The 14603-nt window shown below is 42.7% G+C and overlaps 1 protein-coding gene across 4 annotated transcripts in view; it reads right to left on the bottom strand.

Moving 5' to 3' along the window:
• The window catches only part of MAP3K4 (mitogen-activated protein kinase kinase kinase 4), a 158530-nt gene that overhangs the window by 52986 nt on the left and 90941 nt on the right, over nucleotides 1-14603 (bottom strand). For all 4 annotated transcript variants that reach the window (XM_021086227.1, XM_021086224.1, XM_021086234.1 and 1 more), the window contains exon 3: nucleotides 6972-8335. In XM_021086227.1, coding sequence (XP_020941886.1) covers nucleotides 6972-8335 — 1364 coding nt within the window. The remainder of the gene's footprint in view (nucleotides 1-6971; nucleotides 8336-14603) is intronic.

Genomic DNA, 14603 nt, shown 5'->3' on the forward strand with positions numbered 1-14603 from the left:
AGAACAATAGAATAAGTTCATAAAGGGGTATGTACAAGAACATTTGCAGTTTATAACCATATAAGTGTCCATGAGGAGTGACATGACTTAGCACCTCACACCTGAGAGAATGGTAATTATTCAAAAAATAAGAAATAACAAGCGTTAAATGAGGACTGGAGAAAAAGGAACTCTTGTGAACTGTAGGTAGGATGTAAACTGGTATAGCCTCTATGGAAAACAGTACAGCAGTTCCTTAACAAATTAAAAATAGAACTACCATACGATCCAGCAATTCCACTCTTGGGTATTTATCTGAAGAAAACTCTTTTAACTTAAAAAATTACACGCATCCCCATGTTCAATGCAGCATTATTTACAACAGCCAAGACACGCAAGCAATCCAGGTGTCCAATGACGGATGAATGGGGAAAGAAAATGTAGTGTGTACACACACACACACACACACACACACACACACACACACACACACACAGGAATACTATACAGCCATAAAAAAGAAGGAAATCTTGCCATTTGTGACAACATGGATGGGCCTGTAGGGCATTATGCCAAGTGAAATAAGCCAGACAGAAAAAAACAAATACTGTATAATCTCACATATGAAATCCTAAATAAATAAATAAATAAATAAATAAATAAATAAAAGGAACTCATAGATAGAGAGAACAGAGAAAACAGATTAATGGTTGCCAGAGGCAGAGAGTGGAATTCAAAAAAGAAAAAAAAAAAATGACGGAGTTCCCACTGTGGCTCAGGGGAAGGAATCCGACTAGCATCCATAAGGATGCAGGTTCCATCCCTGGCCTCGCTCGGTGGGTGAAGGATCTGATGTTGCTGTGAGCCGTGGTATAGGCTGCTCACGCAGCTTGGATCTGGCGTTACTGTGGTCGTGGTGTAGGCCAGCAGCTGTAGCTCTAATTTGATCCCTAGCCTGGGAACCTCCATACATCGTGGGTGCGGCCCTAAAAAGCAAAAAAAAAGTGACAGGACACTCATATAATGGGAAACCATGTAGTCCTAAATGACTGAGGTAGAGCTACGCACAGCACTATGGACAGACCCAAAGGAGAGAACATCTGGACAGGGGCGGGGACCACCAGTCTCGAAATAAATACAGCATCATCACGGGGGGGGGGGGAATTTTCTACATTATACAGCAAAGATATTTATTTATATACAAGCATAAAAATGTCTAGAAGACACAAGCCAGATGATGACATTAAGCAGGGGTAGAGGATGAGCAGCAACTTTGTTTCTTTTATATACATCAACAAATGAGTAAAACAAAAGAAAGCAAACTTTTTATAAAATGAAGGATGAGATCAAAATAGGGACTATATTCTCCTTCTATGATTCTACGCTCGGGCTCATATCACATAAGGGCCCAGTGGGGTGGGTGCTGTCAATGATGAACGAGGGCTGGGTGGCAGGGAGAGTAAGGAAAGCTGGGGGGAGCACGCCAGGTGCAGGAAAGCTGGGGGGAGCACACCAGGTGCAGGAAAGCTGGGGGAGCACGCCAGGTGCAAGAAAGCTGGGGGAACATGCCAGGTGCAGGAAAGCTGGGGGGAGCACGCCAGGTGCTACCACATGGGGACGAGGCCCAGTGTTGGCAGACCTCCCAGTATTTTAAGAAAAACAAAAAAAAATCCAGATTTCCATGTGAAATCTTCTCTTCTTCGATGCTAGCTACTAGGTCAAAAACATTAAAGCACTATGAAGGACAAAAATACAGCTTCGGGGGGCAGTACACTGTAACGGTGAAGAGCATGGCTTTACGGCGAGCCCCGGTTTCACATCTGACTCTGCCACTCACTCGATGTGCGGCGCCCTTGACCGGGTTCCTTAACCAGCCCTGCAGCTGCCCCCCCCATATGAGTATTCAAGGCCGGCTCCTAGTCTTGTTGTTGTCGCTGTCCTGGGATGCAGTTCCAAGGCAAGCTGATGAGCTGCCCTGTCTCTGATCTTTCTCCTCTTACGTCAGGCTAGATTCAGGTGGCTCACTGTAGGCAAAACAACACAGTACAACTTCCTGTCTTCCTTCATGTAAGTATGCTTCCGGTAAGAAAACAAAACCTATAGGCAAATGCGTAAGCATGTGCTTGTTAGCCTGCCACTTATTCAATTAAAAAGTTTGTGTATGTTGGGGTGAACATAAACTGGGTAGCTGGTACAGAAAACAGTACGGCGCTTTCTCACAAAAACTAAAAATTAAAACTTCTATTCCAGCAATTTCACTCCTGGGTATAAATCTGAAAGAAAAAAAAACTAAAGCACAAATTTGAAAATACACATGCACCCCAATGTTCATAGCAGCATTATTTACAATTGCCAAGATATGGAAGCAACCTCGGTGTCCATCAACAGATAAATGGCTAAAGAAGATGTGGTGAATATATGTCTATATACACTCACACACACACACACACACACACACACACACACACACACACAATGGAATACTACTCAACCATAAAAAAGAATGAGAATTTGCCATTTGCATCAACATGGGTGGACTTGGAGTGTATTATGCTAAGTGGAATAAGTCAGACAGGTAAGACAAACACCGTATGGTGTCACTTATATATGAAATCTAAAAAAGATAACACACTAGTGACTGTAACAAAAAAGAAACAGTCTCACAGATATAGAGAACAAATGAGTGGTTACCAGTGGTGGGAGGGAAGGGGGGAGGGGCAGGCTAGGGAGAGGGAGTTACAAACGATCCGGATCCCGTACAAAATAAAACAGTAAGGACACACTGTACAACATGCGGAATACAGCCAAAATATATTTATAACTACAAATGGAACATGACCTTTAAAAAGGTTAATCACTATATTGTACACCTGTAACTTAAAGAGCATTGTGCATCAACTGCCCTTCAGTTTAACAAAGGAATAAGTCCCTCCACGTACTGCAAAAAAAGAATAAAAATAAGCTGGGACAGTTTTAAAAAAAAAAGTTTATGTGCTCATGAAATCATACAGGTGATGCCCAAAGTGGATAAAAATTACCTATGCCAGCTGTATGAATGAGCACTCACCCCAAGGGCGGGCAGGGGAGCACTGCCGCCGACTTAGTGTTTCCAGCTGGCCAACTCACCACTGCTTGGTGCTGGCCTGGCTGCATAGGAAGCATGGTGGCAGCTAAAAAGGTCAGTGCTCACGTCCCACCTTGAGAGAATCTGACCTGCCCTATATCCAAGAATGACACTGGCGTGTGTATTTTTAAAAGCTCCCTGATGTGCACGCAGCCAGGTTTGGAAACCAACGGCACAGTTTAAAGTCTGGTATTCCCGAGTCCTAGGTCTGACTCCCTCCAACAATCTATAGCTTCTGTGACTTGTGGCAAGTTTTCCACTCTCCTTAAGCGTAAAGTAAGGAACTAACAAGGCCACTTTATTTGGCTATTGTATCTAGTACATGCTAAGACTCAATGAATGGTAGCTGTTATTATATAAATATCCTAGTTTCTACATGTTTTACCAATTCTGAATATAAAAGGCAACCTCTTCAGGGTTTCTTGTGCTAAAAGGGGAAAAAATGGCATAATTATTATTAGATACAAAGACTAACAATATTTCACTGGCCACTACGCATACATAAGTATATGATCATTCCTAATTCAAAAGAAGGTAATTAATAAAGTAACCAAAAATCTTCCTAGAATTTGGAAGAATATGCAAGGTAATATGCAGCCAAAATCAGACAGCTAATGTTTTGCATATTATACTAAAATATAATTTTTCATTCTATCTCTTCTGAAAATATGTAAATTTCATAAGATAAAGCAAAAAGGAGAATAAAATAACCATATCACAATCTATGGCTCAAATATTTTATGAATATTTAACATTTTAAATGCATAAAACCCACAGAACTGTGTAACACAAAAAGTGAAGAGTGTGCAAATTTTGAAAAATCACCTAGGATACCAGAGAACTCCAGGACAGCACAGGCAGGCTGAGGTAAGTGAATCTTAACTCTATTACAAATGTAAGCTATGACCTTACTGGAGACAGTGAAGGGAAAAGGTGCTGGCCTAACTTTGGAAAACTGTGTTCTGACTATATACTTAGAATGAACCACTGTACTCCAGTTGGCGGATTTAGTCCTCACAGGGGTACTGGTTAGTGATTCTGAAACTATTCTACATGTCTACCAAGGCTGCACCAACATATAAATACACTGCAGTAGTAGAAGACAGGTTTCTCACTGCAAGAGAAGTTAGTTACAAGCAAGGGAGGAAGAGAAATAAGAGAAATTAAGTTACAAGCAAGAGAAATAAGTTACAAGCGAGGGAGGAAGGCTAGGACGCAACCTGTGTGGTGCTGGATTGCAGCCAGAGACTTTAGTATGTACAAGTTTATTTTTAACAGGTGGACAGGTAGACAGAGGACGGATACAGATGTAACCCATAGGTGCAGTAGCTGCTGGGAAAGACACCTAGAAACTACTGGACTGAGATGATTCCCACTGATTGCTAAGGAAAGTTAGGAAGCAGTATCTGATGGAGAAAGAGCAGGCACTGACACCAGACAACCTATCACAAAGGGACACGAGCACACACTGCTATCGAATGGCAATCGCACACATTCATTCCTAAGACTGGAGATCAGCGACACTTAGGAGGAATTTAGATTACAGCAAAGTGAGAGAAGGAAGCAGGAATAATGAGATCCTGGGATGCTCTAAAAATCCAGGAAATAAGAAAATCTGGAAATAAATGAGAAGGCCTGAAAAAGAACTAGAATCATCTCTGAGTCCCAAAACAAGGAGGGGAAAAAATGCCTTCTCATATTTTTGACTCTTAAATTATGTTGTCCTTGCTGCCAGGAATAAAACTGTAGCTGGCATTGTTAGTTCAGTTACTTAGATTTTTGTTAAGTTTTATTTGATGGCCCGTGGCTCTAACTTACAGCAGTTTCTCTAGGTAATTATTTTCGAGATCAAAGCCACCACTTTACAAAGTGAATGCTGGAATCTAACCCATTTGTTAATGAGAGACTGCATGTGTTATTAGTAATATGTCCTGAGAAAATGAACTTATGGAAGCCAGAGAGCTAAACATTATCTAATTTTTAACAAACCATTAAGGCTATTTATTTACCATACTCAGTAAGACAAGCTACAAATAGTTTTTTTTTTTCCTATCACTAGTTGCATTTTTAAAATTTAAAGATCCTGAAATACAATAAGTTTCTAGAGAATTGTTTTATAAAGTGCGCTTATAAGCCAAGGGGAATTAAATATTAGCTAGGTTACTAGTAAACACAAGTTATAAGTAACTTAAGAAATAAAAACAGAAAGTCACAGATATGAAAAATCAAATATCAAGAGTGTATTTCGGGAGTTCCCGTCGTGGCGCAGTGGTTAACGAATCCGACTAGGAACCATGAGGTTGCGGGTTCGGTCCCTGCCCTTGCTCAGTGGGTTAAGGATCCGGCGTTGCCGTGAGCTGTGGTGTAGGTTGCAGACGCGGCTCGGATCCCAAGTTGCTGTGGCTCTGGCGTAGGCCGGTGGCTACAGCTCCGATTCAACCCCTGGCCTGGGAACCTCCATATGCCGCGGGAGCGGCCCAAGAAATAGCAACAACAACAACAACAACAACAAAAAAGACAAAAAGACAAAATAAAATAAAATAAAAATAAAAGTCTTACAAATCCAGATTCCCTTCCAATGTTTCTCATCTGAAAGAACTCCTTCTCTTTTATCATCTCTGACCCCAAAGCGAGAGCCAGATCATATAATAAACTGGTTTACAAAAATTAAACAGCTATAAGAATCTAGACTCACAGCCTAACCCAGGTGATCAGGGATCTCAAAGATCTGGGTGCTTTTGCTTTTAGCCAGGTCAACATGCACCCTCCCCACAACTGGAAAACTGCTTATACTCTTTTACTCTCAAGAACAATATCCAACAATACAGCCTTTCTTAGTTTCGCAGCCCTTAAACGGTAAAGAATACCCGAGATACCAAGCTGTCAAAACCAAATAATGTGTACTACTTTCCTTTTTTTCTCTTTTAACGGCCGCACTTGCAACACGTGGAAGTTCCCAGGCTAGGATTCCAGCTCGAATCCGAGCTGCGGCAGCCGGCCTACCCACAGCAACGCCAGAACCAAGCTGCATCCGTGACCTACGCCACAGCTTGTGGCGGCACTGGATCCTTAACCCGCTGAGCAAGGCCAGGGATCAAACTGGCATCCTCATGGACACAAGTCATGTTCTTAACCTGCTGAGCCACAACAGGAACTTCGAATCTGCATTATTTTCAAACCACTTTCTCTAGTAAGCATATTCCTCTTGAAAAAAATCTTTGTGTATTGAAACACGTATCTGATAATAATAGATACTTCCCTTAAACCTCCATCACCTATGCTACACACTTTAACCTTAGCAAATAATGTATACTTTTTCCTTTTGATCATTCTTACCCTTCTCTGTAAGTCACATCTCTTTAAAAGCCAGAGACCAAAACAGAGAACGCTACTCAAAAGGAAGTATTGCAAAGAATAGAGAAAGGACTATACCCATGACCTTGGACGCCATAGTTTTTAAAAATATTTTAGCATCATGTTGACTTTTTCACTGACTCATATTCAGCTTGCGGTCACCCAAGATTGTGGCTTTCTTCCCCTGTTTATTTATAGCTAGCCTGTCTTTCTCCAGCCTATATTTAAATGGTTGGATTTTTTTCCTCCACACACTTAATTAACTAAGTTTCACTAAGTAGTCAGAGATCCATTTCCCCACTTATCACAATACTTGACAGCGATGTTTAAATCTGCAATTTACAGTAACTACCATTTATGCCTTAAAAATATCAAGACTATGAACACAGTATCGTAAATCAGCTAAAAAACCAAGACTAGGAAAGTACCTACACACACAACATATGCTGTAATTTACAAGTGACAGTGGAACTAAGGACAAGATCGTGCTATTTACTGCCTGCTGGAAACCTACCTCCACTGGACGGTCACCCTTTACCAGGGCTACACGCGCCCTTTGCAAGGAGCCATCCATCAGCTTGTGAAGTCTCAAAATTAACTTTCTTAACCCCATCTGCTTCAGTGCTTTGTCTACAAATGGTCTATAAATAGAGGTCAGACAATGTCTACTAAAGCCCGCATCTGTGCTGCAGTCCGCTGTCCCCCAGCCAACAGGATCGTCCTCAGATTCAAGCCTCTCAAGCTTCTTGGTTACGCGGTCCTGGGCCTGGAGGCTGAAAGTGTCGTCAGCGGGCTGCCTGCTCTCTGGTGCGCTTGGAGCAGAGATCTGCTCCTCTTCGCTCTCTTCCGTGCTGCTTTCCAGATCTTTGAATTCTCCTTCTGTGTCATCACCGTCGTCTTCAGGCTCGTTGCCTTTGGATGATCGAGGGGAAGGGATTTCAAACACTGGCCAGCCAATGTCTGATAAATTCTTGATGCCCAAAACAGTGCCCATAATCCTTAGTTTCTGATTTAAGTCTTTTGTGATGTTTAACCACAAACAGAGCGCCTGCACCCTGTCCTGGAAGTCTTTTGCAGCATACTTTTCATAGTCCTTTTGAAGCGCCTGCAGTGATGGATAAAGTGCCTCTATGTACTCCAGCAGCTCCATTATCCTTTTCACCTGCTCAAAGGACACCCTCTGGCGTTGCAGATGCTCATGATAGGTTGAGTAACCCACCATCTTTGTTCCGTGTGGGGCTTTGCACTGTCCTTCTCCTGAAGTACCATTAAAACTAGCTCCATTTCTAACAAAGGCAAAGCTCCCATAGTTAACTTTGAAAGTGAGGATTTCATTGATAATATCTGGGATGGCTTGTCGGGCTGTATATAAAAAGAGGTCCTGGTCGTTAATGGTCCGCCCTGCATGCCACGCTTGTAGTTCTAACCAGATCAGTTCATTAGACCGGTTAAACCAGAAAGCAGACGTATTTTCCTGTCCTCTTTGCTCCCTGTCCTTCTTCTTTGAGACTGAGGTAAGCTTTAGCAGAAGCCGCAAAGTTTCAAAGAACTTCAAGCGATCTGCGGGACAGTCAGTCCGAGAAGTCTGGCGGGCGGTCCTGGGTATGGGCAGGGGCACGGACACCGGAAGCTTAGCGTTGCTGCAGCCGAGACTGAGGTAAGGCTTATTGAGATCCACATCTGGAATTGATTTTTTGGGCAGAGACCCACCCACTGAGTCCAACATGAAGGAGCACTGCACGTTTTTCTTATGATCGCGCTCGGTGGTCCTGAGCGCGGCTCGGAGCTTTTTCTCCTGCTTGTAGCTGTATTCCTCCGCATTCTCCACAGTCCTTCCAGTGTCTTTATGTGGAGGCTGGTTCGGGGCATTCATTTTTTCTGTTTAAAAAAAAAAAAATAAGCAGCACGTTACATTCCTCTCAAGTCCAAAGCTACTCTGAACATCTTCACGAAGACCGCTGTCCACACGTACTTATATTTTCAGGCTATTACTGAAGGAGATAATCATGCCATGTGCTGTGACGTCAAAGAATACACATACACGCATCTACCATTTGCATACGGAACACTTCTCTCTCGGTTTTCACAAAGGCTTTACCCGATTTCCCTGTTACCCGGTACCTGCTGCATTCTCTCCTATTCTCCGCTACGGGCCTACAGCAGGCGGCTTCGCTTTACCTCGTGAACACAAAGCGCATTCCCCAGCTGGTCACATCTGCTCAAGACTAGACTCGAGAAGGGAGAAACAGCACGGCCCAGCTACCAGAAGCCTGACTTAGGAAAACACCTCTCATTCCTCCCTTTGCCATCCACTTTTCTGGGTCACTTCTCTCATTCATAAAATCTAAGGCACCTTAAGCTCATTCTCATACAACAGTGAAAGACAGATGATAAGCAAAAATGTTTACCTTAATCTAGTCCATTCCCTGATTTCCTCTTTGCCACAAACAAGTGAACAATAACAGTTTAAATTTAATCTTGAGACGACTGAAGCCATACAGACTAATTGAGCATAACTTGCCTCGTCTATTACATTAGCACATAAAATTCAGGATTAATGCAAGGAAATGAAACATCCCACGCGTCCTTCAAGCAGCTGTAAGAGGTTTTAGGAGGCTGCGTCCCAAGCTTTGAAATGAACTCACACACGTACTTTCTTCCTCTTTGGCATTTCGGACGCTGTCAACCACTTACTGACCTTGCTGAGGCCCCTTCCTCTCTGCTGCTGGCAGTCTGGGTTCTCTCCTCATCCACTTCCTGTGGCTCCTTTTCAATTCCCTCCTGGGCACTCAGATCTCTCCTGTCCCATCTGCCCCCTCCTCTCCCGGCTGATCCCTTCCCTTCCACTCACAGACGGGTGACGCCCAAGCCTCGAGCGCCCGCCCTCCCATCTCCCCTCCACACTCAGGTACACTTTGTTCCCCTGAACCCAGGACATGCATTTGGGGTTCTGTTTTGGCCACGCCCAGCACACGTGGAAGTTCCTGGACCAGGGGCTAGACCCGCACCACCGCAGTGACCAAAGCGCTGCAGGGAGAATGCCGGATCCTTAACCCACTGTGCCCCAAGAGAGCGCCCCCATTCTGTATTTTAACACCTGAAATCAGAATGGTTTATAGTTAATGGTAATACAAACAAGCTTTAAGAACACATTCACTTATGTATTCCATGTATGTTTTCCTTTACATATACGCATGAGTCACAAATGATGTTGAAAAATCTGTCTAAATACCAAATCTAAGAGTTCTTTAAATAAACAAAAACTAAAAATTCTAAGTGTAAAAACACACTGTGCCATCATTTATAAGTCTTTTTCTTCACTATATAATATCACAGTCTGCCTTCGGATTTGATGAAATAGGGTTTAACTTCTACGGGTCTGTGCTCTGTGCTGTTTTGTTGAACTGCGTTCTTTACGCCTTTATTAACCCGGCACATACACACCTTTCATTTCCACTTAGTAAAGCAATGGCTCCTTGAAAGCAAATCTAACAAGTGCTTCCAAATTTAACTCTATTTTATTTTTCAGGATATCAAATCAGGATATACTTTCTTACCAGGAAACACGAAATGATACAAACATGGCATCACGATCTAAGACTAGAGGTAAAGATAATGAGTTTAGTTTTTAACACAGTGCATTTGAGGTGCCCCTGGGACATTCATGTGGCAATGTCTATAAGTAACTAACTTACTTATATGTCTGTAAGTAACTAACTGTGTCTTGAGCTCAGGAGAGAAATCCAGAGACACCAATTTGGAAATTACTAGCATACAGAGATGTTAATTAATAGCAGGAGAGTAAATAAGAATATACAAGAAAAGTGTGCAGAAGAGAGGCAGGATGGACCTTGTATTAACTAAAGTGTGCGTCCATAAGTGGTTCAGAGTCAAAGAAATCAAAAACTTACATAACAAAAAACAATTTTCTTAGCTTGGGGTTTCGGATCCTAAGAAGACTTTACAAAACGAGTGTAGGATAGCATGATTGATAGGAACATCTGCATATATTTTATAACTTGCAAGTAATAGTGAACAGTGAACACGTATCACTGTGCTTATATAAATTATAAATGTTCTTCTAATCCATGATCTAAAGGTCCTTAGGGAAACAAAAGGTTAACTGAGAGGCGCTAGGATGACCTGAATAACCCAGCCTGGGCTAGGAACTTTAAGTTCAAATCTATGCTAAATTTACCACAGGGCTAATAGTCAAAGCATGAAAATATTAAGAGATGAAGCTTCTCAGCCTTGATCTTTATTTCAACAATTAAAAGGACTTAAGGGGAAAATGCCGCAATATCATTTTCTCTATAAACAAAATCAAATTTCAGCAAGCCTAGAAACCTAATTTTTGTAGAATATATACAAATTTTGTTAAGCCCATCTTATAGCATAAAAATGGTATATTACACAATTTTTTTAAAATCTGTATTTACAAAAAACGATGGTTCAGTATTTGGATCTACAATGTGTGTAAAGGAAACCAAACTGGGGGGGGGGGAGAAATACAGGCAAAGAAGCTACTTTTTTTTCAAAACAAAATACCATACTGGCTTTGGAAAAATATACAATGGAAACTGATACATCATTAATATGACATAATTTGACTTAAAATGACATAAATTAAACTTAAAAATTGACTTAAGCCCCAGTCTTGCTACTGGGCAAAAAAAGAAAACACCAATCTATCTGTCTCATCAGAAGCTGAATTTTTCAAATAATCTACTTGTGACGGGGACGGAAATACAAGAGTGTTCGCTAACCATCAGTGACCAGGCAGCCTCTACAAGGATCCTAGGGACTGCCAGTTAAGGGACATCTGAGATGCAGGAAGGCATCGGAGGAAAATACAGGGTAATTTCCCCAAGTACTTTATACAGCTCTGACCTGAGCAAGAAACTTCTCAGAATACTCAGAAGCCCATGCCCATGGACAGGTTTGCTTGCTGAGTTGTCTGTTAACACCAAATCCCTCTGCAATTAATAAGAGCCTGTCAAACCATGTCCACAAAATCTGAAGGAACTTAGAGGTCTTCTAATTCAAGGCTCTCAAATTTCGGTAAATAGTAACAATCACTCAGGTTCTTGGTAAAATGCAGATTCCTGGGCCCACTCTCAGCGTCTCTGAGTCAACCTAAATAGAATGACACCGCATTGTGGTAAACACTGTTTTATTCAATCCCCCCGTTTCCGAGCGAAGGGCTTTACAGAATCTGTCACGGTCTTCGTAACCGTATGACGAAGCCTACCACGGAACACGGACGGTCAGATGGATGGTAAACAGACAGGGATCCTGACCCACGCTGGTGCCATCACGCCGCCTGAACACCTGCCAAAGGTGCTCACAGGGCAGGACCGGCCGGCCAAGGAGAGGCTGAGCTACTGAGGGCAGCAAAGACAGACTGTTACACTGGGCTAAGTCATCTGCACAGGCTTGAAATACGACCCAGTACCTGACTGAGGTCCTGGAGGAATGGATTCAGCTTAAACAAGGGGAGCAAGGAAGGCAAGAGAATATTTTAAGCCAGAGAAGAAAAGAAAAGACGCAAAGGCAGAAAAGAAGAAAGCCTGGCTGAAGAATGGGTCTACGTGTATATAGAGCGCCTAGGATATAAACCGAAAGTCAGGCTGAGGCTGGATTAAAGAGCTGAAATCAGATTTAAACCCGCGCTGGTTCACCATGAACATTTCTCTAACTACATAGCCTGAGTCTGACTTCTAACCATTTTACCAGATCAAGTTTACAGCAGTAGGATATTTTTTCAAAGAAAAATTAAAAACTTGTTAATCTCACTGTAATTATCAGCAAAAAACCACACACGTTTATACAAGACACACCTTGAGATATCTGCTGATCACAGGGAGATGAATGTGTGTGCGTACACGTGTATATACGTGCAAATTCCGACAGAACTCTCTCTGTAACCTGGCTATTCCTGCAGTATCACAATACTGCTGCAAAATGGGGCTGATAAAGATCGCAGGGAAGATTCACCCTGACAAGGGCTTTAGCTTGGGTGTCTTAGTTCCTACTGAACCTTCGTAAACTATGAGACGAACTGGATTTACTTCCTTTTGCTACATTAAGAAGAACAAACATTTAAGGATTTCTTAAACCAGACTTTAGAAGAAAAAGCTATACGTGGTTAATTATTGTCCGAAACTTACCAAAATCTTAATTGCTATAATTTAGTAGTTATTTACCATTATCCAAAAGTACGATCTTAAATAATACCACAGCTAAATTCTGTAACTCGTCAAAGTACGACATCGAGCCTGGTCAGTGAACTAATTCAAGAGCTGAACTTGTAGGTTACATCTGTCAGGATGTCACAGAGCCGGTATTTTTTAGGTAATAAGGAGCTAACCATTTTTACCTGGATAGCATAATGTTGCTATATATTTATCACAGCTTCGAAAAGCAGAAGGTACTATTTTGAACACAAAAATACCTTTAAACATTCCCAGAGAAACAAAATCAAGAAACAGTTTTTCCAATGAATTTTATTCTATTTATAGTTGTACAATCAACATCACAACCTAATTTTAAAACATTTCCACCCCAAACACACACATCTAACTGGCAATCATTTTAAAGCCCATCAATACAGAGAAATAATCCACTGTGGGCTGTGGGGACCCCACCTTGGCCCCTCATCCCCAGGCGCCTCTCCTACGGTGGGTCATCACTGTTTCCAACTTCCCTGTGTTGGGGCTGCTCACCTGTCCCCTCAGGACGGAAATCGCCAACAGTGAGCGGCAATCTCTTTGCAGAACTTCGGTGTCTACTTGCGAGAACTTCTCTAAGGCTCCTACGAGTGCGTTCGCCTGGGTCCAGGTGGTAACCAACCTCCATCTGTATTAACAAGTTACTTTCCGCAGGGACTGTGGCCGTGTACACGCCCTCCAGCCCCGTGTGAAAGCTGCCATCTCCTCAGACTTTTGCAGCTATTTGCTTTTGTTCATTGGGGTGAAGTAAGTATTAGGAAGAAAACCACAAGCCCCCAATGATGTCACTGGCATGCTGAAAGCTCCTGATGGCACATCTAGATTTTACACATTATCTAACTGCAGTTCCCATTTCTCCCAGAAATGTAACCTTAATTGAACAGTTCCAGAATTTTCTGGTCAATACCAATAAAGTAGTCTGTCAAATAGGCGCTCTCCAATCCCCCGGAGCAAGAGGTAATCTGCATGATAAACCCCCTGCCATCCCACCCCCACAGAAGAAGAGGCGTGGTCTAAAAACCATCCCTTCTTTCCTTCTGCTAACAGCTCCCTCACTTTGCCCTTTTTCCTTAATCGCTTCCATTTTCGCACAGCCTCTCCGAGCAGCTTCCATTCCTAGAAGGAATGCTGGCCAATTCATGAATCAAGCCAATTAAATCATCAAATTTACTTGGCTGAATTTTTTTTTTTTTTTTTTTTTTTGCTTTTTGTCTCTTTGTCTTTTCTGCAGCCGCACCCACACCCACAGCATATGGGGGTTCCCAGGCTCGGGGTCGAATCAGAGCTGTAGCTGCCGGCCTACACCACAGTCACAGCAACGAGGGATCCGAGCTGCGTCTGCGACCTACACCACAGCTCACGGCAACACCAGATCCCTAACCCACTAAGCAAGACCAGGGATTGAACCCACAACCTCATGGTTCCTAGCCGGATTCGTTAACCATTGAGCCACGAAGGGAACTCCTGAATTTTGTTTTTTAACATAAGAAATGTATGTGGGTTTTGTCCAGGTTCCTGGCACAGAGCTCTTAAAACCCTTCGAATTCCTAACACAAGCGTCTTTTATTTATTAGGAGCCCCTTTAAATCACACCTAAATTCATTCTAATGAGGCAACTTGGAGTGGAGCGAGTCTCAGGAGGAGGTTTGGTCACAGAAGGATCCAAAGATTAGAGTCAGGACATTCAGCTCCACCCACCCACCAACCTGACTTCCAGAAAGAGATGGGCTGTGGGGGGAGGGGTTGGAGATTATCTCTGTAAAAACTCTGGACAGAGCTCTATGAGCCTCCAGGCTGGTGAGCAGGTTGAGGTGCTGGGAGGATGTTACCCTGGAGAGGGCACAGAAGCTCCCTGTCACCCCCCACACCTTGCCTGATGCAGCTCTTCCTTTTGGTGGTTCCTGAACCTCTATAAT

This window comes from Sus scrofa, chromosome 1, assembly GCF_000003025.6.
Source record: "Sus scrofa isolate TJ Tabasco breed Duroc chromosome 1, Sscrofa11.1, whole genome shotgun sequence".
Lineage (NCBI taxonomy): Eukaryota > Metazoa > Chordata > Mammalia > Artiodactyla > Suidae > Sus > Sus scrofa.